This window comes from Nelumbo nucifera, chromosome 2 (genome assembly GCF_055504915.1).
Source record: "Nelumbo nucifera cultivar China Antique chromosome 2, China Antique-T2T, whole genome shotgun sequence".
NCBI classification, from domain to species: domain Eukaryota; kingdom Viridiplantae; phylum Streptophyta; class Magnoliopsida; order Proteales; family Nelumbonaceae; genus Nelumbo; species Nelumbo nucifera.
Genome location: NC_142650.1, coordinates 96,307,454 through 96,334,065, shown reverse-complemented (window position 1 = coordinate 96,334,065; position 26,612 = coordinate 96,307,454). Strand labels below are relative to the sequence as shown.

The following is a 26,612-nucleotide window of genomic DNA, read 5'->3' as shown; positions in this document are numbered from 1 at the left end:
AAGAAAAATAAATGAATGCAGATGGTGACATCTGAGTGAATCTATAGTAGATCCGGACTGATCTCAAATATATTTCAGACACATTGATATGTGGATATAGATCATGTTGAAATCATGTTGAAAGTGTTTTTGTTGAGAGGCTACCCAAATTGCATCCATACTGTCTGTGCATAACCTTTGAGTCCCTACTAGAGATGCTAGAGGGTGAAGTAAAGAAGTCTAGCTGCACATTTTTTACCACAACATATTGCTGGCCATGTTCATCTAGCTGCACATTAGAAACATCTTTTATACATTATATCATTAATATTCCCAGTAAATGGTTGGATGAGTGAGGCGATCATTGTGTTGTGTGGTCAGCGAATCGGAGGGGAGGTTAAATTCTCAAAATTCCCTTACAAGCAAAAACCGAAAATTACTTGGGTGCTCCTGTATTTAGCAACAAATATAACAAGGACACCTTCAAATTTTTAAGTGAAAAGATGGAGAGTAAACTAGCATGATGGAAAAGAAACTGTCTCTCCCTTGCTGGTAGAATTATTCTCATAAAGGATTCTAGTAACATGATTCCTCAGTATATTATGAGATCATTTAAGGTCCCAAAAGGTGTTATTCAGGATCTTGATAAGAAGCATAGAGATTTTTTATGGGCTAGTAGTAAAGATAGGAAGCCCCTCCATCTCATCGATTGGGACCGAGTCTACACTTCTAAACTTTGGGGTGAGTTGGGCCTGAAGAATATAGGCTGGATGAATGAAGCTTGCCTTGCAAATTTAGGTTGGAAAGTGCTAAATGAGAAGGATAGCTTATGGGTCCAAGTTGTAAGTAACAAATATCTTTGGAGAGAAGACTTTTGGGAGACTAAGCCAAAAACAAATCATTCATGGGTTTGGAAAGGCATCATTGAGTCCTGTAATTTTTTTAAGAGAGGGGTTTGAATGATTATTGGCAATGGTAATGAGACAAAATTTTGGTTGGATAAGTGGTCAGATAAGGTTCCCCTTATCAATTTGATTAACAAAGAAGAAATTAATAATATTGACCTTTGGGTTAGTGATGTCATCAATCACGAGACTAAAACTTGGAAGGAGGACTTGATTAAGAACCTTGTGCCTTTAAGTGCGTGGGAAAAAAAATAGAAATATTTAAATTCCGTTGGGTGATCATGAGGATAGTAAAATTTGGAAACCAAACCCAAAAGGAGACTTCTCTGTCGAGTCGACCTACAATGAGGCCAGCTGGACACATAGTATCCCTACTAGAGTGATAAAGAAAATCAATAAAATCTGAAATCTAAAAATTGCTCCCAAAATCAAGGTCTTTTTATATATCTTGTTTAATAATAAACTCCCTTCCAAGATAGCTCTTAGGAGAAGAGATTTTGATATTGATGGCTGTTGTGATTTTTATGGTGAAGAGGAGGATTCTGTTCATATATTTTTAAAATGCCATTTCACTAAACAAATTTGGCTCACAACGAGAGATAATACTATTCTGGCTTCTCCGAGAATAACAGTTCGGTTCATGATTGGTGGGCTTCTTTGGATGATTAGTCTTATTATCCTACGATTCCATTTGTATAAGAAAAAATTATTGTCATGTTGTGGGCTTCTTTTGCCAATCAATCCTATTTATAATTATATATACTATTAAATTATTAACGTTTAAATCATTTCGTACTACATTTATTCATATCCTTTTTTTGTCTACTCTTCTAACCCCTTTCCCTTATAATAAATCACTTCTTCCAACCGGAGTTATTAGTAGTCTTCTATTTTTAATTTATTTTATTAATACTATATAATATTTTGATCATTTTTAGTTTTATTTCTTTATACTATTTAATATCCCATTGCAACCCAAGTTCATTCAAATCTGACATAAATCCAATGAATCCGATTGGATCATTTGCAGCCCTACTGATACCCAGAAAATAACAATAGCACAACTGTAACGATCAGGACAGCGGCTGCAGTAGCTGTCAGCTGATAGGGTGCCAGGGAATTTAATATATCTACGTATTTTCACTATTATCTACATATTTAGTCATATATTATGAGTTGTTTGTCAAAAACATGAAGGTGGCTATCTCATGTGAAAGTCTTTGCAGGGTATAGTGAATCCAGTTTGGACCTTGCTACATGTTCCATCATATTTCTAAAATTTTGCATGTCACCATGCTCAACCTTTTGATTAACATTTCACAAGCCAAGCTTTTTAGTAACTATTTGAGTTCGGCTTGTGAAAAGCTTAATTTGGCTTGGCCTAAATCGAGCTTCAAACAGTTTCACAAACCTAATCACACTTTTACATATATACATGTATATATGCGTACATGCATGCATACGTTTTTATTTCTATAAAATGTTTGGCTCACAGTCAAGCTTGAGTTGAGCCGAACCAAGCTTGAACCTACAAGATTTTGACTCAAGCCAAATTCAAGCTCCAATATCTTGCTCAAATCAAGCTCGAGCCTCAGTGTATTGATAAGCCAAGCTCAAATAGCTAGATATTCGACTCGACTCAACTTGAATCCACCCCAAGTACACCTGCAGCATTGCATGCATTACAACTATTGGACTGGTGCGACCTCCTATGGAAATACTTTTTCTTTTTCTTTGACATGAATAAAAAATATTAGTTCCTTGGGTATTAATAGATCCAAGTAGAACCTGCCACTTCAACCTTCCTCTTTCTCCCATGGTATTAAGCCTTTATGGTGAATTTTTCAGATTCTCCCACCTCATAATTTTCTTTTTTTCTGTTTGTAGCATCAAATAGATGGGGAAATCTATCACAATAGAAAGGGTTTGAAAAATAAAACCACTAAATAAATAAAAATTTATAAGTTGGGAAAAAGTGAAGATTGACCTTTTAATTATTGGGTACATGATTGGAGATATGAATGCATAATTGCCCAAGCTCAGACCTGATTCAGATTACAAGTATGAGGTATTATAGGAAATGCATTATTGGAAAAGAAACACTAAAACGACACTGTAATATGTCTGGGTGAAAGTCAAAGACTTGCATGGAAGGGGTATGTTGAGGGATTGACTAAAATGTGTACAGTATGGCAACCCAAAGGAGACGCAAGATGCAGCCTCAAGTACAATTCAGCTTACAGTTGACCCCAAAATATAGATTTCCTAGAAACCCCTTGCTTAGCTAAAGAATCTGATAAACCGTTAGCTGACCACCTTTGCCACTGAATTCTTACAATCATATTAGAGAATAGCCATTTGAACTTCTTTGCAGCTTCCTTGTATGTCCAAACAAGTCTTGACCTTTTTGCCACCCAATTACCAACTTGGAATTCTCTTCAACTATCAATCTGTCCACATTCAACTGTTTAGAGAGCTGTACCCCCTGCAGAACTGCTTGGGGGAAAGATGGAATCCCCTGGTAAAATCAGGCCTGAGAACAATGCACATATATTCCCCCCTCCATCCCTTATAACATCCCCTATACCTGAAGGTCCTGGGTTGCCAAGACTGCTGCCATCAAAGTTAGTTTTAGGAATCCTTCTGGAGGAGCCCATTCTGGATTATGATTGGCTTTAGTGTGTGAGGAAAGTGCCACTTGCCTCTCAATTCCTCCATATATCATCAAAGGAGAATGGGGAAAACTGCTTCAAGGTTTTGACCCAATGTATAGCCCTTGTTTTGATGCAGTCCCAAAGAGTCTAGATTTCTTTCATTGTCATTGAAAATTCTAGAATTTCTTCTTCCCAAATGGTCCAAATCAGTGCAGCCCTTAACACAACTCCACAATAATCCATCCCTCCGCTTAGACCAGTTGAAGAAAGATGGGTCAAAAAGGCTACTGACCTGTGTAGGAGCTGACCACCTACACCCAAAAAGTGCAAGCATCTTACCCCACAAGCTTTCAGCCACAGGACAGGAGACAAACAAATGATAACAGCTCTCTCCACAACTTTGCAAAGACAACACCAGTTAGGGGACAAGAAAAGGTTGGGTCTTTTAGTTTGTAAAGAATCCAAAGTGTTTAACTTTACATGGTCCCCTATGGAAGTTGGTACACATGTGAAGACAGACTGGAATCTGATAAGATTGTAGTTTCTGTATCTATAAACTAAAGAAGGATAGTTGAAAAATAAATAGCTTGTGTATCTTAAGGGGGGGAGAGAGAGAGATAGAGAGAGAGAGAGAATGACCTTGGATCAAACATGGATGATAACAGTAGAGAAGCAGCTGGTCCTAATTATAACCTACAGATAATGATCTAAAGCAGACTTAAATATCCTAGTGCCTTGAAGGAACAATGAATAGAGAACCGAAGTATGTTGGTTTGAATTAAAAAAAAAAATCAAAGAAAATATAACTGAGCAATGCTTGTTTCTAAGGCCAATAATAATTCATTTCAGACTGAACTACTTGCCAGTCTTAACACTGATGTGGGCACTAATAAAAGGTTCAATATTACCATCCAGAACAGAATTCAAGTCAGGCAATTCAATACCAGTTTTAACATCTTTTACCAACTTATATGGATGAAAAATATATCTCCGGATCTCCTGATGCAACATATTAGCAATTGCATCTCTCTTGATATTCTTTACATTGGTGACTCCTTGTTCCAGTGCAGTCACAAGAAGCTTGGCCTTCAAACGGTTAAGGGCCTTGATCTTATTTGCAAAGAAGCTCCTTTCACCTGCAATATCATATTACTGTATCATTCTTTCATTTTCTCAACGGCAGAAACTTATTAACATTGAAATTATTTGCAAAACTTCAGGGGAGGGGAGATGATACAGTTATATAATGGTCTGAAAGATAATAAGAATTTAGACAATCCACATATACAAATAATATAGCTTTTTAGTAGCAAAACATTGATGAAGGCATGATGGAACATAGTGGAAGCAGTAGTAGAAGAATGGATCTAGGTGGTACATAAATGGCAGCAAGAGACAGAGCAAGGCTGAAGTCGGACATCTAAATAGTGCATCAATCAGTTAATAATATGCAGGAAGGGAATGGAAGTTATTTCTTCAATAAACCCTATCAAATCTTCCTCTTTGCTCTTTGCTCTGGTAAGGATTGATCTGCCCAGTGCCTAAAACCTACAATTGTAAGCATGCATACAGTTGGGGCAACCTGACTGATTCAGATCTACCTCCATCCAAGTTTGATTTGATTAAAAATATACTCCAATTAAATTTCAACAAAAATTAAAAACACTCAAAATCACAAAAATCTAAGAAAAATCCTTAAAAAAGAACCAGATAACTTGTACATGTAAACATAAGTCTATATAAACTGGTAGAAAAGCCTGGCTGTAAATAAATCCATATAAACCATATGTATATCAATAGAAATACAGATAGTATCCTAAGATATTTTGGTAAATAGAGAATTCCACTATCTAATGTATATATTAATATCAAATTTTAGTCAGACTCAGATCTTAATCAGATCAAATAGTTATCTGTATTTTTTTTGTGAAAGGCATATCTGTATTCGATAAAATTGTTAAATGGATCCAACTTTCACCATCCAAGTTCAATTTGTCTATGTATCTTGGCCACCAAAGTCTGAAATAATTGGATCAGATAACTAATCATGTTGCAGAGTTTCAAGTACCATTGAAGCCTTTCTTATATTAAGATTTAAGTAGAAACACATTGAAATTCATAAGATATAGTGGATTTCATGGCATTACAGTTCACCTTTAAGTTTCTTATTGTTAATCCTTGTTTTTTTTTGATAGATTTATTTCTAATCCTTATTAATTCTTGTTTTTTTTTGATAGATTTATTGCTAATCATTGTTTATTCTCCTCCAATTTTTTTCATAGAATCTTTACCATCACCATTTCTACTCACAACCATTGCTTTTTTTTATTTTATCAGCAACTGTCCATTTGTCCAGACTTTTAGTGATGGAACAAGTTTTGTAACAAGGTCACAGACATCAATTTCTTCCTCTCAGTTAATGCTTAATGGATCAAAAGAACAATGAGGACTAGGGAAATGGCGGTGGAGATGGCCATTGGAGAGAGAGAGACTGTGGCATGAGGTAATTGGTAGAATTCATGGTTGTCTGAAGGGATGGGATATCCATCACATGGACGCCCAAGTATTGTGGAAGGGATTGGGCGAATTTCAAAAATTTCTTCCATCTTTGCAGGGAATCGAATTCCCTATTTTTAGAAAAGCATGTTTTTCAATGATCAATCTTGAATCAAGAACCAAACCAGATCTAAACCAAAAGGAGTAGGAGGGAGGATGTACTTGATACGGAGAAACAGTATCTCCCAATGGAGGTGTTCACGCCCAAGGAAGGATCCAAAATCTTCTCCCACTGAAGATGGCGCAGTGCAAGATGGAGCAGAATCAGCAATGTTTTTCCAAAAGAACTTGACTCTTCGCAAGAATCAACTGGATGGCTTGTGAGTACAGCTCCAACCAATCTTTTCCCAAAAGATTGGAATCAAGATCAGATCTTGATTTCTCCCAAGAACTGGAGATCGAACTGAGGGTAATGGCGGCGGCAGTAAGGAGGCGACAAGAGAGTGTTCACAGGGTGCAGAAATCTCTCTTCTTGTGATTTTCAGCTCTGAAGAGAATTGAACATCAATCACTAACAGTTGTCGCCCCTTTCTTCTTTCATAATCTTAAAGGGATCAGCTCATAATCCCATTAGGAGTTGCTAATCCAAATCATATTTGGATTAGAAATCCCTTTAAGTGATAAGGGATAATCCTCATCTTATCTGCAGATCAGATCAGCCATCTCCTAATCTAATTAGGAGGCTTCCAGATCTAAATCTCATTTAGATCTTGGACTCTCTAAGTGGATAGGGTCTAGGCCCAATCCTATCAGCTGATCCATCTCAGAATTTGCCCCTTTTAATTGACTGATCAAATCAGCCTAGTTCGAAATGGGCTTAAGGCCCATTTAAGGTTATGTACTCACTTAGCCTTCCAAATTGCTGCCCAGTTGGGCTTCCTTGTATGGCGTGGGACCCAAACATTGATCTACACATCAGCCACATGGGTTCAGCCCAGCCTTTGTTACAAGGGCTGGCCGAATACACTGTTATGGACAGTGCACCCCCTGAAACCCATCTTATGGGCTCTATGGGCCCAACACTTACCCTAAGTGGTCCCTGGGCCAAGCCACCTTGTAACACCCAGGGACTGTGGGCAGATGCAAGATTAGCCCATCAGGTATTATCCTCAATGGTCTTACACTTAACCTCTCAGCCCATATCAAACACTGTCCGACAAGGGAGGACCTCTCCCTCGACTGCAAGGAATAGTGTTGCACTCTCTGCTTACATGGATCCCAGGAATTAAAACCTTATGCAAATCATTTCGAAACCATAACATATATATATCTTTACATAAATATATTTTGCAAAACAAAATCTCAACAATTGAAATCGGCTGCCGGTAGTCTTGGTTTCCATCAGAGAGAGTGCATCCCCGATCATTACCTTTGTCCGACAAAGGAGCTGATCCTGTCACTATGATCACCCACTCAGATGAATTCTCGGACTGTCCCAACATACCCAGGTTTTGACCCCCACTAAGGATCTCACTGATTGGTACATCAAAGACAACCCAATCCGACACCTAGTGTAGTATCATAATCGAGTCTAGGGGTTATGTGTAACTTTCCAGTTTTGCCCATCTATCTCCAAGGTCCAGGGCAATACTGGAAATCTGGTCTAGTTCAAAGGTTCTATTAATCCTACACTACATGTGCTTCGGGTCTCACCCTGGTAGCTGAGACAAGCCACCCCAACAGTTGGCCACACACCAGTGTCAGCCTTGGCAGGATAAATCTCTCCAGACTTACCCAATGGCTGTGAACATTCTAAACTAACACAAGTCTTATTAAGTGTCCAGTTTAAGGGTATTACACAGAAACACACCATAGGAACATGAATCAAATGTGTACTTTATTCATTTACAATAAATTCATAATGCACATAATTCTGATTAAAGCTAAGGGCATACAACTGTCTAACAGTCTGAAAAATGGTTGGGATGTTGGTATATCATGACGGGCTACTTTGGCTTCATCGTGGAAGGCAATCTCTAGTCTCCTTCCCCAATTCCTACAGTTTTTCAGGTATGATGTTTGCTCTGGGAATCTAGTAATGTTTTGGGAAGATATTTTGGTGGAAAATTCAGCTCCTAAGGATTTATTACCTTCTCTTTATTCCATCTCTTTGCACAAAAAAGAACCGGTTGCTAGTTGTTTTTCCTCACCTTGAACCCCTTTATCTCCTAATTGGGATCTTGGCTTCCACAGAGGTTTAAGGGATTTTGTATTAGCCAGTGTTGCAGATCTCTCTTCTTGGTAAACGTCTACCTAAACCCTTTGTCACCAGACAGAAGAATATTGGTCTCCATCCCCAAAAGGTTCACTCTATCATCTCCTTTTTCAATTCACTTTGTCTTTCCTCTGCTCATCTGGGTTTCCCAGTTAAGGAAGTCTGGAAGTCTGGACTAGGCTTATTCCCCCTAAGGTCTCAGTGTTTTGTTGGGAAGTTTTTCATGGGAAAGTCAACACTTTGGACTACTTGCAAAAGAAAAGGCCTCACTTGTGCATTTCCCCCTTCTGGTGTTTTCTTTGCAAATCTAATGGCAAGGATTTTTTTTTCTTGATAAATGCTAATGGCGAGGATTGTTCTCACTTATTTTTATCCTGCCCTTCTGTTGCAGCCATTTTGACTTGGATTTTTGCTCTTTTTGAGTGCAGGTGGAATTTGCCAACGTAAGTAGCTCTATTGTTTGAGTCCTCAACTTTTGCTTGGCCTACAAAAAGAGGAAAGTTGGTGTGGAAATGTATCAGACCAGCTTCACTTTGGACTCTTTGGGAGGAAAGGAATAACAGAATCTTTCAAGGGAAGGAAAGAAGCCTCTCGGAAGTTGAGGACTGCATTCTGACAAGGGTGATACATTGGTTGAAAACGACAACTTTGTTTCATTCTTTCTCTTTTGCTGACTTTTGGAGAAATTGGGCTGCAGTGGCTATGAGTTCTTCCTGCAAGGAAGGTTTATTTACAGATTGGGTTTGCCCCTTGAAGGTTTTGTTAAACTGAACTCCGATGGAAGTAGCCAAGGTAACCCTGGCCCTTCAAGTATAGGTGGGGTGCTAAGAGATAAGAACAACAATCTTTTAGCCTTATTCTCAGGCTCAGTGGGTTCAGGAGATTCAACTAGGGCAGAATAATTAGCTGCACTGCAAGGAATTCAGCTTGCAAATCAAATTGGAATAGAGAGACTACAGATTGAAGATGATTCTCAGATAGATGTGGGGTGGTTAAGGGACCCAGTATCAGCAGTTTGGTGTTTCAGGGACATCCTCAAGCGAGTGTTTTGGATAATAAGGAATATGACTGTCAAAATCCAGTGGGTATGAAGGTTGGCAAATTTCTTGGCTGATTCTCTTGCAAAACAATGAATTAATAGAGAACATCTGTTTTGGGCTGCTTTGCAATATACTGTCTTGCCTTCTCCTTGATAATGATAGGCTGTATTTTGGGTTACTTGTACAGCTATATCTTTTGATTATTGTTTGTTGAGGTTGTAATTTTTGTTTTTTGAGGCTGCACCTCGTGCCTCTCTATGTTGGGTTATTTGTACTGCTATATCCTTTGATTAATGAATTAATTTTTCATCTGTCAAAAAAAAAAAGTCAATTCATCAGACCCTTAGTAATTACTGGCCTCATTAGTTTGTTGGATGGGTTCCAATCCTCCATCAACAACCCTTTCATAAGAGACAAACATATAATCAGTTCTTTCCTTTGTCTGTGATGGAAACAGGATGAATATACCCTGAGTAGAAAAAATGTCACACCAAAGAAAATCTTTTGCATTGAGTTATTGATTGCATTGGAACAATTTTATTTTTTCCATTCAATAATCTCAAGGTAAGAGCTCATAACATTGTAGAAACTTCAAAATATACAAAAGAGGGGTTTTCACAAAACCCAGTTATACATAACCTTCAAGTTTATAATAACTTGGTTAGCAACAACAATATAATCAAATCTTGCATCCAGATTTAAAGATTATGACTTCAGAGCTAGCCACATGAAAACTTCATATAAGTTAATCATTAGCTTTAGGATCAAAAATATAATCTCTCTAGTGGATTTGGATCAAATAATCTTTACTTCTTCATAATATCTTGTACTATGTAAAGTATGCAGCAAGTGACTGCCAAAGAGGGGGGTGGGTGGGTGGATTGCTATACAGCCATTGAGGAAAGCTATTACTTCAAGAAGTAGATGATTGTATTCACCCAAAGAAAAACAACATGTGATGGAACTCATCATAATTTTATCAAATAAATACCAAAAGTAATGCTGACTTCTAATCATAATTTTGATTTGGAGACATAATAGATGCATACGTATGTTTTGATTAATTTTCTCCTCTCACCTTCCCCATTTCCTCAAAAGTGGATTATTTACTTATTTATACTTCATATTCAACTTCAGATCCTTTGGTTTTAACTACACCTAATTGTCATACAGAGGATTCTAGCTAAATTAACATAAGCAAGATACGAAATATTGATAAAATGTGAAGTGATTTGGGCACATCCATTTTTGATAAAGAGGGCATCCCTCTAATCATTAGTCAGAAAGTGCATGCTTTAAAAGAGAAAAATACCGCCAATGATTTAAAACAGTTATTTTTACTTTTTGAATCTATTCTTGCTAGGGGTATACCCAAATCAATCCCCATAAGAAAGGTAATAAATGCACAGTTTAAGCTAGTCCCGGAATACCTGATGATTGCACTTTGATGCCACTTGGAATATGCTGAATACTAACAGCAGGTTCAGCTTCAGAATTAATCTGCTCTTTTCCTCTAGGTGATAGGGATGATATCACCAAATCTTGATCATCAACTTGTAGATCAGAAGCTGTTGCAAGGAACAGAGGAATAACATCCACAGTAGCCAAGCTAGTCTGCAAGAGAAATGGAGAGAAAATAGAGAGTTGATGATATACATAAAATCTCACAAGACCAGGAAGTTCTCAACTATTTAAGAAAACTTAGGGTCTGCAGCATTTTTCTGTTTGAGACATAATAAAACTTTCAATTAGAATAGTAAGAATGAGTACCTTTTTCTTTCTTTTTGATCAATAATTTTTATTGGGTAAATTTATTAAAAGAAAGAAATAAAAGGAACAGGAAATAAAAAACAACACACAAAAAAAGCATCTAGGAACCAAATAAAAAGAAACAAATAGACATAACCCATTGGAAGGCTAGTTGAATACCCTCCACCAACAGTCTTACCCAACAATTTATTGCATGATTATTGCAATAAATTGCATGATTAATAAATTGCTAGTTGAATACCCTCCACCAACAGTCTCTGAAGCCAAGTAACTGAAATGAAACCAACAATTCATTGCATGATTAATAAATCAAATAAACCAAAAATCCCTGTGCAACTCCATGACTATCCAACAAACTTTGTTGAGTGAAAAACCCAATTGCCTAGGTACTTCTCAGAAAAAAAAAATGAGAAAGTTCTTAGTCTTTTTTTTTTTTTTTGATAACAACGGAAGGGGCTACATAAGACGGGGTAGCACGTCCCCACAAATCTCCAAATACAATAGCATTTAGGTCCCCAGGAAGGGCCCTCGGGTTGAGTGCTGAGAGTCTATTCCCATTTCTTTGAGCTTCGTTTGCTAGCCAATCAGCAGCTTGATTTGCTTCATGATAGGTGCCTGTAGATAACTTCAGTCTCACACAATCTCTTCATATCCAAGCAGTTTCTGATGATGTCTTTCAATCTCCAAGGCGGGTTGAGCATGGCTGGTCAAGCACTTACAGTCATGATCCATCAGAATGACCTCATTTTCATTTCCTACCACTGACTTCTTTTGCTCCTTAAGCCTCTGATTTCAGTTTGTTTCACACTCAAGGTTTACATCCCAGCTCTCAACCTTTACACATTGCAACCAATTGTCTACTGGTTGTGTAATAAGTTGTATTTATATTGAGTTTTATGTGTGTATCTGCATATATGTTTATAACTTCTGATAGGTAATAGTGTATAGTTTCATTAACAATGAAATAAAAGTAAAATGACAGAACTGCAAATGGTGGGATCTGAGATACAAGTACAAGAAATTCACTCACTCCTGGACAAAGAAACACAGACCTAACTCCTAGGATGGTCATACCCCTAGTGCTAATCTCCACATTCCACTCCACAAGATAATGAACCAGCTAGAGATTTAGTGACCTCTGCACCCAATTGAACAAAGTTTCCGTAATTAAGGCTAGAGATCTAACTTCCTTAGTAATACTAAAATTTTCTGATGATACTATCCTTTTCTATGAGGGAGGTGATATCAGGTGGATTAGAAATTTGATGTTAATTGTACAACTCTTTGAGCAAATATCAAATTTAAAAGTTAGTTTTGAGAAAAGTTGCATTGTGGAAATTATAGTGCAGATATTTTGGGTTTTGTGGTTTCTCAATAGCCTATGAATTATCTGGGATTACCTTAGGGAGGTAATCAAAGGAGTAGCAATTTTTGGGACCCTGTTGTTGAGAAATTCACCAAAAGACTAGTCTTATGGAAAAAAGGTTATCTCTCTTTGGGTGGAAGAATAACTTTGATCAGGTATACTATTGCCAAATTGCCTGTTTATTTATTGTCTACTTTAAAATTCCAGAGGTGGTGAGTAGAAAATTGGAAAGATTGATGAAACTTAGGGAGGAGAAAGGGGGTCATAGTGTTAGATTGGAGGTGATTAGCAGAAGTAAGAAATTTGGTGGTCTAAGTATTGGGAATAATGAGAAGAGAAAAGTGGCTCTACTAGGAAAGCGGCTATGGAGAATACCCATAGGTAGGGACAAGCTGTGGGCTAAGCATTCATGGACTTGCAGCTGATGGCTGGGATGCAGCGGCCATGCGGGAGTCTTGGCTAGGGTTACAAGAGCTTCCCCTTGGAAGTCCTTTTCTTTATCAATAACAATAAGCTTTATTAATGAATAAGATTTGTGAAATTTTAATTACAGAAAGGGGGAGGTAAACTATCTTAACTCCCCTACAACAAAAGGACAAAGAAAGAAGCTAAAAAATAGTGCAAAACAGAGATTCCTTAACCACCCCTTAGCTAACCCATCAGCCATTGAGTTAGCACTTCTCTTCACCCAGCTGTAGTTCACCTCAATATCCTTACTCAGCCATTTAAATTTGTTCTTTTCATTGCTGTAGCTCCACAAACCACTGTTGTCTCCTTTCAGCCACCTAATCACCACCTCCGAGTCCCCTTCAATAACTAAGCATCTGATGTTTAATTATCTTGCTCTTTGGAAGTCCATTCACACCATTCTACCATCTTTCTTACCTTTTATCAAGTACAATTTGTGTTCTAGAAATCTTGTTAAATTTTGGGAGCATGTTTGGATGGGTAGCTTGTCACGGTAGGAACAATTTCCCTCTTTATTTGCCCTCTTAAATCATAAAGATGAGCTTGTGTCTAACTTCCTGGTTCCTTCTAACTTGAGAACTAGATTTAATTGGGATTTGGGTTTTAGGAGGGGACTTAGAGACTATGAATTGAATAGTATCCTAGCCTTGCTTCATATTCTAAAAGGGTTTTCTTGGATCCTTCTAAATTGGATAGCCATATCTAGACCCTTTCTTCTTCTGGTTCCTTTACTTGCACATCTTTTTTCAAGACTTTAATTTAACCCGCTAATAGTCTTGGGCAGATTTTTCTTGTTAAGGAGGTATGGAGTAAGCCCATTACTCCTGGGATTGGAGGCTTTTGCTAGGAAGCTCTCCTAGAAAGAATAAACACTTCTGATTTACTCCAGAAAAAAAGACCTAATTGGTGCTTATTCCCTCATTGGTGCATTCTCTATAAGACTAATGGTGGGACTTACTATCAATTATTAATCTCCTTCCCCTTTGTATTTTCTATTTGGGAATGGTTTCTCTTTTTGCATGGGTGTAGGTGGACTCCCCCACCAAATGTACAAAGCTTGTTTGCTTCTACTTCTGTCAATTGGTCAAAGAAAAGGGGAAGAATTTTATGGAGATGCATAAGAGTTGCTATCTGCTAGACAAATTGGGAAGAAAGGAATCAAAGAATCTTTTCAGAAAAGGAGAGAAGAAAAGAAGCAATCATTAAAGCCATTACCATTATAGTGGTCCATTGGGTGAAATCCTTGAACATTTTTTATGATATCCCTATAGATGATTTCTTAAAAAGTGGGAAGGAAGTGACAGGTTTAGCCCCACTTAAAGCTGTCATTAGCCCCCTTTGGTTTCCACCAACTTGTAGTTTCACTAAGCTGAATTTTGATGGAAGCAGTGAAGGAAACCCTGGTTCTTCAGGATTGGAGAAGTTTTCCAAAATGAGGAAGGAAAAGTTATAGCTTTCTTTTAAGGGCTGAGGTCATGGCTGTGATAGAAGGTGTACAAAGGGCAAAGGAATTGAATATAACAAAGCTGATTATTTAAGGAGATTCAAGGCTGGTAGTAGATTGGATGCAAAAGGAGAAAGATGGGTGGTGGAGCTCTGTAAATGAAAGTTGCTTTAAGTGGGTGACAAAAGATATGGAAGTCAAACTACAGTGGGAGAAAAGAAGTGCTAACTCTTTTGCTGATGTACTAGCAAAACAAGGGGTGGGAAGAGATCAATTTGTTTGCGCTTTGTTGTAAACTTGAGTAATATCCTTCCCTTTGTTTGTTCTTTTGTACTCTTTTAATCATTAATAAAATGGTGCAGTTATTGATCAAAAAAAGAAAAAAATGGATCCTAATGCAGGAGCAAGAGAGAGGCAACCAAACCAGCAGATTTAAGAATGAATTCACTACAAATGAGAGTGAAAAGATAGAATTTGATTAAAAGAAAATCAGAAGAATATAGCCCTGAAGCTTCTAAACCAGTTGTGGCACAAACCACCAAGGGAAAGATCCTTTTTTCTCAAGGAAATATTAAAACTGATTACAATGAGGGAAGCATGACCATTGTATATTCAAACCCTACTAAGAATAGATAATAGCCACCATTTTTTTTCATCTGGACCACCAAAACAGAGCAATTTAATTTTTGGACAAAAAGGTCATAGTTCACATTATTACTTGAAAACTCACATGACTAAGAAATACTAACATGACTTTCTTTGAATCTGAAGTTCTGAACTACTAATGACTAAAATACCCTAAAAATACAGCAAACATAAAAATCACTAAAATCAAAGGCTTCTCCAACCAAGTAGATGCTTGTGCATCAATCCCTCTAGATTGGAGAGATTGGAGAGATCTTAGCCCCAACAAGAAAATTTGAATGTGCTAATCATAGGCATCGGGAATCTGGATCAATTCATTGCAACTCCTCTAAAACAATCCAACATTTTTTTTAATCGTTAAGAGATCATAAGGCTTTATTGAATCAACAAAGTAAACTAGTGGAAAAGCACAATCATCTATATCACCCTGAGGTACTAGATAAAAGACCTTGTAAAAAGAGAGGCCACTGGATTTTTACAATTGAAAGCTAAATGTAGCCATGAAGGGAAAAAAGCTCTTGAATACAATATGCCCCTCCCATTCCAAGTCTAGCTAGGCTATCAACTATTGAGTTTGCCAACCTCCAATAGAGGTGAGCATGGGTCGGTTCAGTTCAGTTCTAGGGTCAGTTTTAGCCTTGGTGGTTCAAGGGTCTACCTGTGGAACCTGTTCTTTCTTTGTATGCCCCCCCCTCCCCCCCCCAAAAGAAAATGAATCTTGTTCTTTAAAATATTGATTTTCAAATAATAATAATAATAATAACATCAAAACTTATCATCATAATTTAAATTTTGTACATATTACTTTTTATATTACTTATAATACACATTCAAATATTAAATTGAAGAAAAATGATCTAATCACTTAAGTGATTCAATGGTCAAGTGAGGCAATGGTCTTTGTAACCATAAGTGCTAGACTCCAAATCTTCACATCATCAAAATATTTTGGGAGATATTTCAAGGAAAGTTTCGTTCCAAGACCAACCAAGGTCGGTTCTCTGGGTTTGTTAAGGTAGGGCAAACCTGTAGACCTTAGAACTGGCTTGGGTGGGGGTTGATTCCAAGAATTTGGAACCAGACTCTCTGCCTAGTAATAGGTTGGGTAGGGTCAGTTGAAGGCCAGTTCGAGGTCGGTTCGATTCGGTTCTGAGTAGAACCTACCCATTTTCTCACCCCTAACCTCCAGATCCACCTGAATGAGATGTTCATGCAGTTTTAGTGTGAAATTAACCTGCAAGAGAAGAAGAAGAGGAAGAGAGAAAAGAGAGAGACATGAAACAGAAGTTTGGGAGAGAATAGATGCGTGTGGCGGCTGCCAACTCCCATTATTTTATTTAGGGTGACATACTAAAAGAAGAGATGACAAAGCTGCCCTTGTACCTACAAGAGAACATATAACAACACTACAACATTCCCCCTCAAGTTGGGTCACAGATGTCAATCATTCCCAACATGTTACATAACTCATTATGGCACAAGGTATTCACACCCTTAGGTATCTTTGGGTTAACATAGCAAATGATACAAAACTGAAGTTATCAGTTGCAATAACTTTGAATTCTAAGAAATATGGTATTCAAAAAAGGGATACTAACCTCATGAAAAATGGATCCATCTTGAGAACTTCTGACCATACAGTGCACTCCTCTCTCTCCAGAAAGATAGCCATAAACATATTCAGATTCAAACTCAACTATTGCTGATTTTATACCACCACCTTTAGAAGAGCATTTCTCAACTACTCTCCCTTTGTAACCTTGCTTTTCAGCCCATTTCATATACATGCTGAGAAGTTGCTCTGCCCACATCTGGAATTGGTTTTGTGAGACTGCCTTTAGAAAAATAATTCCAAAAGTACAAAATAAATAAATAGATAAATAAATGTAAATAATATTAGCGAAGGCTATGGATGAAATCATCAGCAGATGACAGATAATGGCAGGGTCTTCCTTGCAAAGACAATAAGGGATGTATGTCACTAACTAGATTATTGCAAATTAAATTTTAACTTTGATTGATGCTGCCTAGGAACCGAGGTACATCAGGTATGGGGGGGGTGATTTAGAGATTAGAGCAAAAGCTGCTGTCCTACAGTTCTCAGGTTCAATGTGCTATGGCCTTTGTAATTTCTGGTTAGACACGACAGAGTTTTTGGACCTAACCTGAAGTACTTGTTAAGCTAGATTTCCAGATCATCCAATAGTTTGGCTGACTCCCTTTAAGGACTGGACTTTCTGGGGAAATCGTGTGTTGGAGTGAAAGGGGTTAAGTGATTTATGCCACCCTAGCAAACAAGATATCTCATTGCTTTTAACATACTTCATCAGAAACAATAAAATTATACCATTGACAATCAAAACAAAACATATGTTGGAGTGGGCCAAGACCAGGGAGTCATTTTACAGAATCAGTGCAGAAGGTAGTCACTAGTCTAACAATAATGCTGTTTCCTTTTGACTTTTATATATCTAATTTCTTATCAATAAAAAGTATGAATTGTTTTTTTTTTTTACTTGATGATCAGTAACTGTGAGAATTTTAATTGAATAAAAGAATGAATATGTACAATGAAAATTATGAATTACTGTCACTCATCAAAAAAGAAAAACCAGATAGAAATCATAGGATACAAGAAATTTCTTAGCTTATTACATAGCATTCAGAAGCCAAAAATAGCAGAACTGCTTCAAACAAACTTCAATGAAAATCCCTCAAAAGGAAACAAATGAAATCAAAATACATGACAGAAAAATGACTGCAATGACATCTTTCAAGCCAGTATCAACTTATTCCTAATCAAATCTCAGTACCCTTATCCATGGTTTAAAATGTCTATAAATTTCCTAATATTTCCATGACATTTCCATTTCCATGGGTACCGACATGATAACCACTTTGAGCCAGCTCAATGTTCTTTTACAAACATGAAGTTAAATATTAGTTTTGTTTGTGTAATAAATTATTTGGTTAGTTTATATGAATCATTTGCATTTTCTATGAGTTTAAATTTTGCGTGAACTCATTCTATCATATAGCTTTGACTCTTTTTTTTCGATAAGTAATGAATTTTATTAAAGAAATATAAAGTGTTACAACAAAGTATTACAAATAAAGCAATCCAACAGAGGTGCGAGGTGCAGCACCATTTCCAAAAAGAATTACAGATGAACCATAAAAAGTTCAGACTTATGCACCCCCAGTGTTGAAAAATGATCATGTAGCTTTAACTAAGGTTACAGGAAAACTTCATAACATGTTACTTTGTCTATAACCTTAGTTTCTTAGCCTTATTTTATGATTTGAAACAAGATAATAACTTAAAAATATGTGTCTATGTTTCTTTTATAATTTTATACTATCATTCTATATTTTTGCATGTTTCACAATGTTTTCACCATACCCATAATTTTTACAATATTTCCATATGATATTTTTGACATTTCCGACAAGTTTCCTATACTTGGATGACTGACATTTCCATTGACACCAACATTCTAAACCTTGCATTTATCATGGTGTATGTTCTGGGATGGGAACACTACATCTAAGCAATAAGGAGAAAGGTTTGTAACCAATGCTGATTGACATTTGATTAAAACCAAATTTCCGCTTGTGGAGGATCAATCAAAAACACAAAATGCATTAAAATAGATTTAAGGGTAAGCATAAAGAAAGGATCCCTGGACAGTTCAACAAGCCTTTCATGAATGAGATAATATACTTCTAGAAACTAGTATTATGCACTTAGAGATGAATAAATAGCAAAAATTCTGGAACTATAACAAATGAATAGAACTGGACAAGGACAAACACAAAATAGATTTGTCACATGTCATACATGATTTTAACTTCCAACAGGACCAGATTTCAGAAAACGGATGATTCTGACATCCAACAAGAGTTCAGAAAATGGAATCTCCTTGCCACATATGCACTCCTCCCAATTAATGAAGTCAGATTGAAGAAACTATGGAGTATGGGCAGTATCACACATTTAGAAAGGCAAAGTCCAAGATACTTAAACCTAGTCTGGTGAATAAGTATTCAATAAAGTTTTAAACATTGCTTTGTTCTACTTTGACATGAAAAGGTATATACATGTATATTTTGTATATGGTGTAAAGTTATTCAATCATGCATGATCCTTGTGGCTTCTAATTTATTTGATTAACTATTATTCATAAAACTACTACTAAGTTCAAATTACTTGTTAGTTCCACAGAATTCACAAGATAAAGCAGAAAGTTGAGAAACTCTTATTTAGTTCCACACAGTTTAAGTGGGGAGGTATGGCATGCTAACCTCAGGGTAAACACCTTTAGATGCAGCTTGAATAATTACACAAGCCCCCTCCATGTCATATGGGCCACTAAGAAGTTTGGACATCTCATACTGATCCAAGAACTTGCTCACATCCACAGAGGCATTATAGGCTTGCTTAAAAAGCCTATAATTTATAACATCCATCTCGGCTAGCTGTGTGATAAGTTTTGCTTCTTCAGCCTGCACATGGTTGTGAATACATCTAAAATTCTAAATAAGGGAATAAAGCATGAATTTATTACATTAACTGCAGAAACGAAACAAAAAAAGGGACTTAAATTAACCTCAATATTAAACAAGACTAGACCTGTAGTATGGAAACTCAACAATAGGTCAGGCCAGGCAGGGCCATGTTTGCCCAGATACTAACTAACCTTATGCACCAAATAGGGTCTTCTTATTTGTCCAGGTCCAGTTGTGGCATACATGGTTGGGTGGTTCCAAACCCAACCAACTAAAATAATCAGTAATAAAGGGGGTATATAGAATTTGAGAAATTCTTATAGAAAGTACTAAAATCTAAAGTTACTGCATTCAAACAATTAAAAATAAAAGGAAAAAACCTAAAAAGTGGATTTACTTTGCTTCTCTTCTATGCATATAATTGTATGTTTATTTGGTAACAACCAGCTAGGTTCAGAGTTGGAACTGATTCCTAAGGAGTCTAAGTATATCTCCATTTTTGGAGCCATGCCCCACTATGTGCACTGGCTAAGTAAGTTTCTAGCCTTCTAGGTAATATAGTAACCATTGACTCCCTTGGTTGTACAAAGATTAATTATCTCCAATAAAGAAATGAAAATGGAAAAAGAAAAAGAAAACATTTTTCTAACCCAAATAAACATACTTTATTGGAAATATATGATTGTTGAACTGGTTAAGGGTACCACTTTGTTTACTCATACCAGCATAGAAAAAATAATACAGACTCAATAGTAATATGATTATAGAAAATAGTAAAATTAAAGGCATAATCTTTGCTATAAAATCTTTCTGTTAGGCACAGATAAACCATGAAGTATGATAGACATCATTACATCATGCACAAGGATAATCAAGCAACATAGTCAGACTCAGATCATTTGCAAACCTGGAAAGTGGCTGGTTCATAGGTCAGTCTGACAGCTGGGTCAAACCAGTGACATGTGATGTCAAACTTAAATATAAAATTAATCTATCACAACTATAAATTAATTTTAAGCTCTATTCCATTGGTCAAGGTTCTCACCTCTACATGTGTAGACTATTAGACTGTTAGAGTCATCCCAAGTGTGTTATTACCACACAATATATATATATATAAAGATAGGCTTGTAAGTATGTATGTAAGAGTTAAATAAAAAGCTTAATAAACAAATAGGCTTGTAGCCCAGTGATTTATCCCTTAATTTACAAATACAAGACTCAGGTTGAAAACTTTAGGATGCAATTTTATAATAAAACTCTCATATGTTCACCCAGGCAATTTCCTGAAAATTGGATGGTTGAGTAAAAACCATCCAGTTTTCAGAGAACTGCCTGGTCAATAATAGTTTAAACAACATTTTAGAAAATTAAGAACTGGGCATTCTAACCCAGCAATGTTACTAGGTCACCATTAAAACAGTTTGACCATGTGATCCAATCTGAGTCTGACAACATTGCAATCCAGTAAGTGTTGCATCAGAATCTGCAAGTTAATTGGAATTTTGAACATGCCACAACATTGACCTGATAACAGCAAAATTTCTTCCATCCAGAAAAGTCCATCCATCATAATCTAAGTTCCAAGTAGGCAGCTATATGTTGAGATAATACCACCATCTCTGTATTCCTTCATCAATAAGTGTTGTGAATATAAGTTTATTGATTGAATTGCCTATACTTTCAATTAATCTCATATAATGCTAGTCTACATGGCAATAGCACCTTATATCGAAGGTCTTTGAGAGCATCAACTACTCTGGTACTATCAGCCAACTCTATAAGAATTTCATTTGATTTAGCTAGGTCCTCCCAAAGATTTTCCTCACGAATTAGTTCTTCCTGCTTCATTCGTCTTGCTTCTTCTAATTCCAATGCTGTTGGTGCCAACATCTCAGCACGGGAAACTGCATCTTCAATCTTCTTCCGTAATGAAAACAGACCTAACAAAAAAAAGGAACAGCAAAGAGATCAATGCTCATATCCAATTTCAAATAAAGAATAAAGTGATCATGTCTCCCCCGAGTCCAGCCAACTAGACAAATCAGCTGTTTATTTTAGGCCCTAGGCCTTCCCTCTTGAGGCCAATGAGCCTCTTAGCCTAGGCCCTAGGCCTTCTCCCCTTTCTCTAGTTTCTTCCCTTTCTTTCAAAACATCTAGAAGGTGTTGCACAAAACCCCCTTGCATGGGAAGCATGCTAAACCATATAATATCTATATCTAGTTTGTTTATCCATCCTTTTATCCAATTCTATCTTTTTCTTGTTATTACTATCATTTTTATTGGTTTCTATTTATTAATATCATTGATATAGAGTTATAGATTTACATCTAGATGCCTGCTAAGTAGATATTTAAGACATTGCCAATGTGCAAATCACAGTCCTGATTCTACCTTAACTTCTAATCTCGTGTTCATAAATGGTGCCTTAACCTTATTTGAAGGTTGAAACCTTTGTTGGTATATTCTAATCAAATCAGGTTCATCAGATATCTGGATATGTTAAATGAATCAAATTCAGATATATCTTTTACATATCCATCAGATATCAAATCAAACTCGAACCTCTCAAATTCCTATTGGATGGGATTCAGATATCCCCTATCAAAATTCCATCCAATTCATTTGCAGCCCTAGAGTAAATCTAAAATTCTTCAGGCATTGAGACACCCACTCTCCTTCCTTGATCATCAAGCCCTAGACTAAGTTGCTGAACAGGTATAGGAACCTTGTGGTGAAAAGGGATTCACAAGTAGTAATTGGCAAGTTAAGAAATTGGATTGCCAGCCCTTGACATCTTCTGCACCACACCTAATAGTGCAACTTGAATCTCCTTGGAAAATAGTGATCTAAGCCCTTTCTGTTCAGTAAAACCAAGGACAAACAGGAATGTCGTGACTTCTTTGATTAAGTAGGCAATTCCTAACAGATACAAGAAAATCACAATATGTTTCATCAGTTTCCCACCCATGTCAAACTCTGCTTTCCAAGATACCCCTCAAAGTTCAATGTTCAACCACACTTAAAAGCTAAGTTAGTTGCTCACCACTTCTGCCTGCCAAAAAATTATACTTTTCTATTGAAGGTATAACTATTTCTTTCCTTCAACAGCCTCCACATGACAGCTTGGAGAATGAGCTACAAAATGTTACTTTCCTCCACCTCCTTCATTCCATAGCCACAATAGATCAACAAGTTAGCAGGGATAGAACCTGAACGGGTACAAATAATGCACCAAATATCTCTACTACTTAGCAAAAGCATAGTGCAAGAAAATATGATTGGTAGGTTCCAATCAAAAGAAAAAATGATTGGTGGGTTTGGAAGCTCCTAGACAAAGTGGGCAGGTATGGGGTTTTAAGTATTTCTACTTGTCATCTACATTGTAGCATGTTGTAGGCATTTATCTTTGGAGGCCTCCTGATGTAGAAGTGGAATTCTAAGGATCTCAAATTCAAAACTATAATTGAACTAACTGAACTTCAACTAGAAAGACAAAGCATCATCTTTGGAATGTCCAAACTCACTTGTCATGATTTTGGTGTCAATAGAGAGCTATATTCAATTATCCATCCAACAAGCATATCATGTTAGTTGGACATGAATTGTGTAAGTTACTAAGTTATGCCAACTTACAGACAGCCAATAATCTATGATGAGTTTTCTATTTTTGGTTGTTTTAAATTTTTAGTTAGAGTTTTCTTGTTTTTGGTAAGAAGTTAGAATTCAAGTAGTTTTAAGATTTATTATTGTAGGTATTTGTTTTAGAAGTCCTTTTTTCTTTTGTTTTTCAGTTTAGTAACGATTGACTTTTATTAAGATCAAGAAATAAAATGAGTTATAAACAGAATAGCCCTAGCCTCCCTAATATTTAGGCCAGCAAATGCCACCTAACCAACATATTATCCTTCAGCCAACCCATCACCACTTTAGAATCCCCTTCCACTGTAATATTTTTAAGAGGTTGTAGTTTTCCCATCGTGTGAGTAAAATTGATAATCCCTCACCAGACATTCTGTTCAAGCAATTTAACCAAATAAGGCCATCCATGCTATATCTACTAATTCTTATAAAGGACATTGATGTTGAGAAATTGGTTTTGATAAAACGAGAAAATCTGCACAAGATTGTCAGGAAACCACCAACTCACCAAGTATGTAAGAACTGGTAAGGAAACCATCAAACGACTTTTTTTTTACTTGTTATGACACAAAAGCTTAAATTACAAACTACAATAATAAGCTTGACTCCATAATAAAGTCTATTTAAATAAAAATATCCAGTGAAATATGTATGTCTTCCGGATACTTGAAATTATCGTTATATCTAATGATATTCCAATAAAAAATTGTTATATCTAGTAATCCTGTAGGCATCTTAACTTATAATGAACCAAACTCCTACAAGTTTTTATCTTCCTCTAGAGTTGCCTCTGAACTGACTGTTAAGCTTCCAGATATTAAAGTTGATCCCTTTTCAGGCCCTAGATCACTCGAAACTATACCGAAATGACTCTTAGAAAAACAAGCAAGTATGTAAATTCACAGATAACAAAACAGTTGTTTTGTTTTTCAATACATCATTATATTACAAGTAACAGCTGTGTTTCATCAAACCCGCTTGATCGGTAAGAGTAGGCTCAACCCGTCTCGAATTTTAACACCAAAAGAGGAATCTCGTTGATATTTGTGCAAACCATTTCAAATTAAACAGAGTAAAAAAAAAAAGGATCCTTATGTAGTATGTACCAAATTGGAATATGATAGAGAGGAAAGAGGAGGAGGAGGAGACAAACCCAGTTCTTTGTAGACCTTATTCTTGTCCTCCATGGACTGAGAAGCTCGAATTGTTGAAAAGAAAAGCTGAGACTGTAAATGTGTTCTCTTTAAAGCCCCCCATTTCGAACGAAATGGAGCAACTTCTCTTCCAATAAAGTGAGCAGACACCCCTTCGACCACCATATTTTGCCGCCAAAAAATACTCGACCTTCACTTTGCCATTGCAGGAGGCCAGTCGCAGAAGCTATAAATCTATCATAGACTAATTGCTACTCTTCTCTTTCTTGATAATGTCGTCCGTTCCGACCGGACCGAACCAAAGCCCGACTCAAAGATTCATAATTGTGCAAATCTTTTTTGAATGCATAACCTATGTGGATCTATGTGGTGTATTTTGGACCATAGAAGTATGCAGTGCTACCATGACTCTTGAACCATTCACGTGGCAGATAAGCTAAAACCAAGTGATCATGTGTTGAGATACATTTTAGACAGACTGAATGCTGACCACAGTCCACAATGAATCAGATAAACCATCCATTGACAAACTGTTGACATGGATGATGGACCACCGTACGTATAAATGTGGTGGATGACTAATAAAAGGAAATCAAACTCATAGCCCAGGCCCCAAAGCCTAGAACAGTTTGTTCTTCACTAAATCAAGGGATGCTGTGAGGGCAATTTCTACCCTACCCGAGTACCCGGCCGAGAACCCCTTTACCCGCCTTGACGTATTTGAAAAAGGATTTTGGAATAGGAAACGGTTTTGGGATTTTATAATCGGAACGTGTATGGATTGGATACCATATCGGGCTAAACCGAACCCTCTACAACCCGCCTGATCCGTGATACATATCTTGAATAATGGATATTATGTATTAAATGTTGAATTCAATTTTGTTTTGAATTTATGATTATTAGTTTACGTATTTTCTTTATATTTCAATTAAATAATTGAAATTTTTTATATTTATTAATGTTATTATGTTTATTTATTGCTTATATATAATATAAAATTAAATTCGAGTTCTATATTTTAATGTGCGAAGAGGATTTGGATTTGGAAAATCCAACCCAGGATTCTGAAAATCCAACCCAGTTTTGGAAGAGTATGGTTTAAGAGGACTATAGAATTGAGTAGAATTTAAAATTTATAGAACCCTCCCTTACCCCGCTCCATTGCCTTCCTTACTCATGGAAAGTCCATCTATAAGTGCTTTGTAGTAAAGACTGTGACGATTCGTGGAGATTGGGGGAGAGAGAGAGAGAGAAAAGGAAGAGAGAGGTATGGTTGAGAGGAAAAAGTCACTTTTTGGTTGTCGCCAGTTTTCTATTTATATTAGCTTCATAAAAGAATCAGAAATTATAAGTATGCCCCTAATGGCACATCCTAGAATCAAAATAATAAGAAAAAGAAAAAACAAGTAACTGACCGACAGCCTACTAACAACATCTATAAAGTAATAATTAAGTAAGCCTTACAACACTCCCCCTCAAGTTGGGTTGAATATGTCTATCATGCCCAGTTTGTCACATAACTCATTGTGTCGCGAGCATGGAAGCCCCTTTGTAAGGACATCAGCAAGTTGTTCCTTGGAGTTGACATAAGGAATGCAAATTTTCTTTTTTTCCAATTTTTCCCTTATGAAGTGTTTATCCACCTCAATGTGCTTGGTCCTCTCATGTAGGACTGGGTTGCTGGCGATGTTTATTGCAGCCTTGTTGTCACAGTAAAGGGACATAGGACTATGAACAACAACTCCAAGCTCCCCTAGAAGATTCTTTAGCCAAAGGACTTCAGCCACCCCATGTGCCATAGCTCTATATTTAGCTTCAGCACTTGACCTTGCTACCACACTTTGCTTCTTGCTTTTTCAGGTCACCAGATTTCCTCCCACAAATGTGCAATACCCACTAGTGGACTTTCTATCATCTACAGCTCCTACCCAATCAATATCTGTAAAGACTTCCACTTTTAGGTGATTGTGTTTACTGAATAGTAAGCATGTTCCTGGATATTTCTTCAAGTATCTAAGGACTCTCTCTGCTGCCTCCATGTGTGGTTTCTTAGGAGATTGCATAAACTGGTTCAGGACCCCAACGAAATAGGCAATGTCTGGACGGGTCATGGACAGATAAATCAGCTTTCCCACTAACCTTTGGAACCGTTTCACATCTTTCAGGGGTTCACCAACACAGTCACTTATCTTGTGGTCCGCATCCATAGGAGTATCTGTCGGCCTTGCACCTAATTTACTTGTATCCCGTAATAGATCAAGG

The 26,612-nt window shown here is 36.7% G+C and overlaps 1 protein-coding gene across 2 annotated transcripts; it reads right to left on the bottom strand.

The window, feature by feature from the left end:
- Positions 1 to 4,335: 4,335 nt before the first annotated feature.
- On the bottom strand, positions 4,336 to 24,705 carry PRFB3 (peptide chain release factor). 2 transcript variants are annotated; one of them, XM_088899110.1, is made up of 6 exons: positions 24,347 to 24,705; positions 21,277 to 21,494; positions 19,348 to 19,548; positions 16,641 to 16,877; positions 10,780 to 10,963; positions 4,336 to 4,674 (listed from the first exon to the last, which is right to left on the bottom strand). In XM_088899110.1, the coding sequence occupies exons 1-6, from the start codon at positions 24,510 to 24,512 to the stop codon at positions 4,394 to 4,396; spliced, it is 1,287 nt and encodes a 428-aa protein (XP_088755236.1). In that variant the 5' UTR covers positions 24,513 to 24,705; the 3' UTR covers positions 4,336 to 4,393. The 2 variants fall into 2 exon arrangements, with proteins under 2 accessions (XP_088755236.1, XP_010246247.1); XM_010247945.3 differs by having other exon boundaries at positions 16,641 to 16,853; positions 24,347 to 24,698.
- Between the last annotated feature and the right edge of the window lie 1,907 nt (positions 24,706 to 26,612).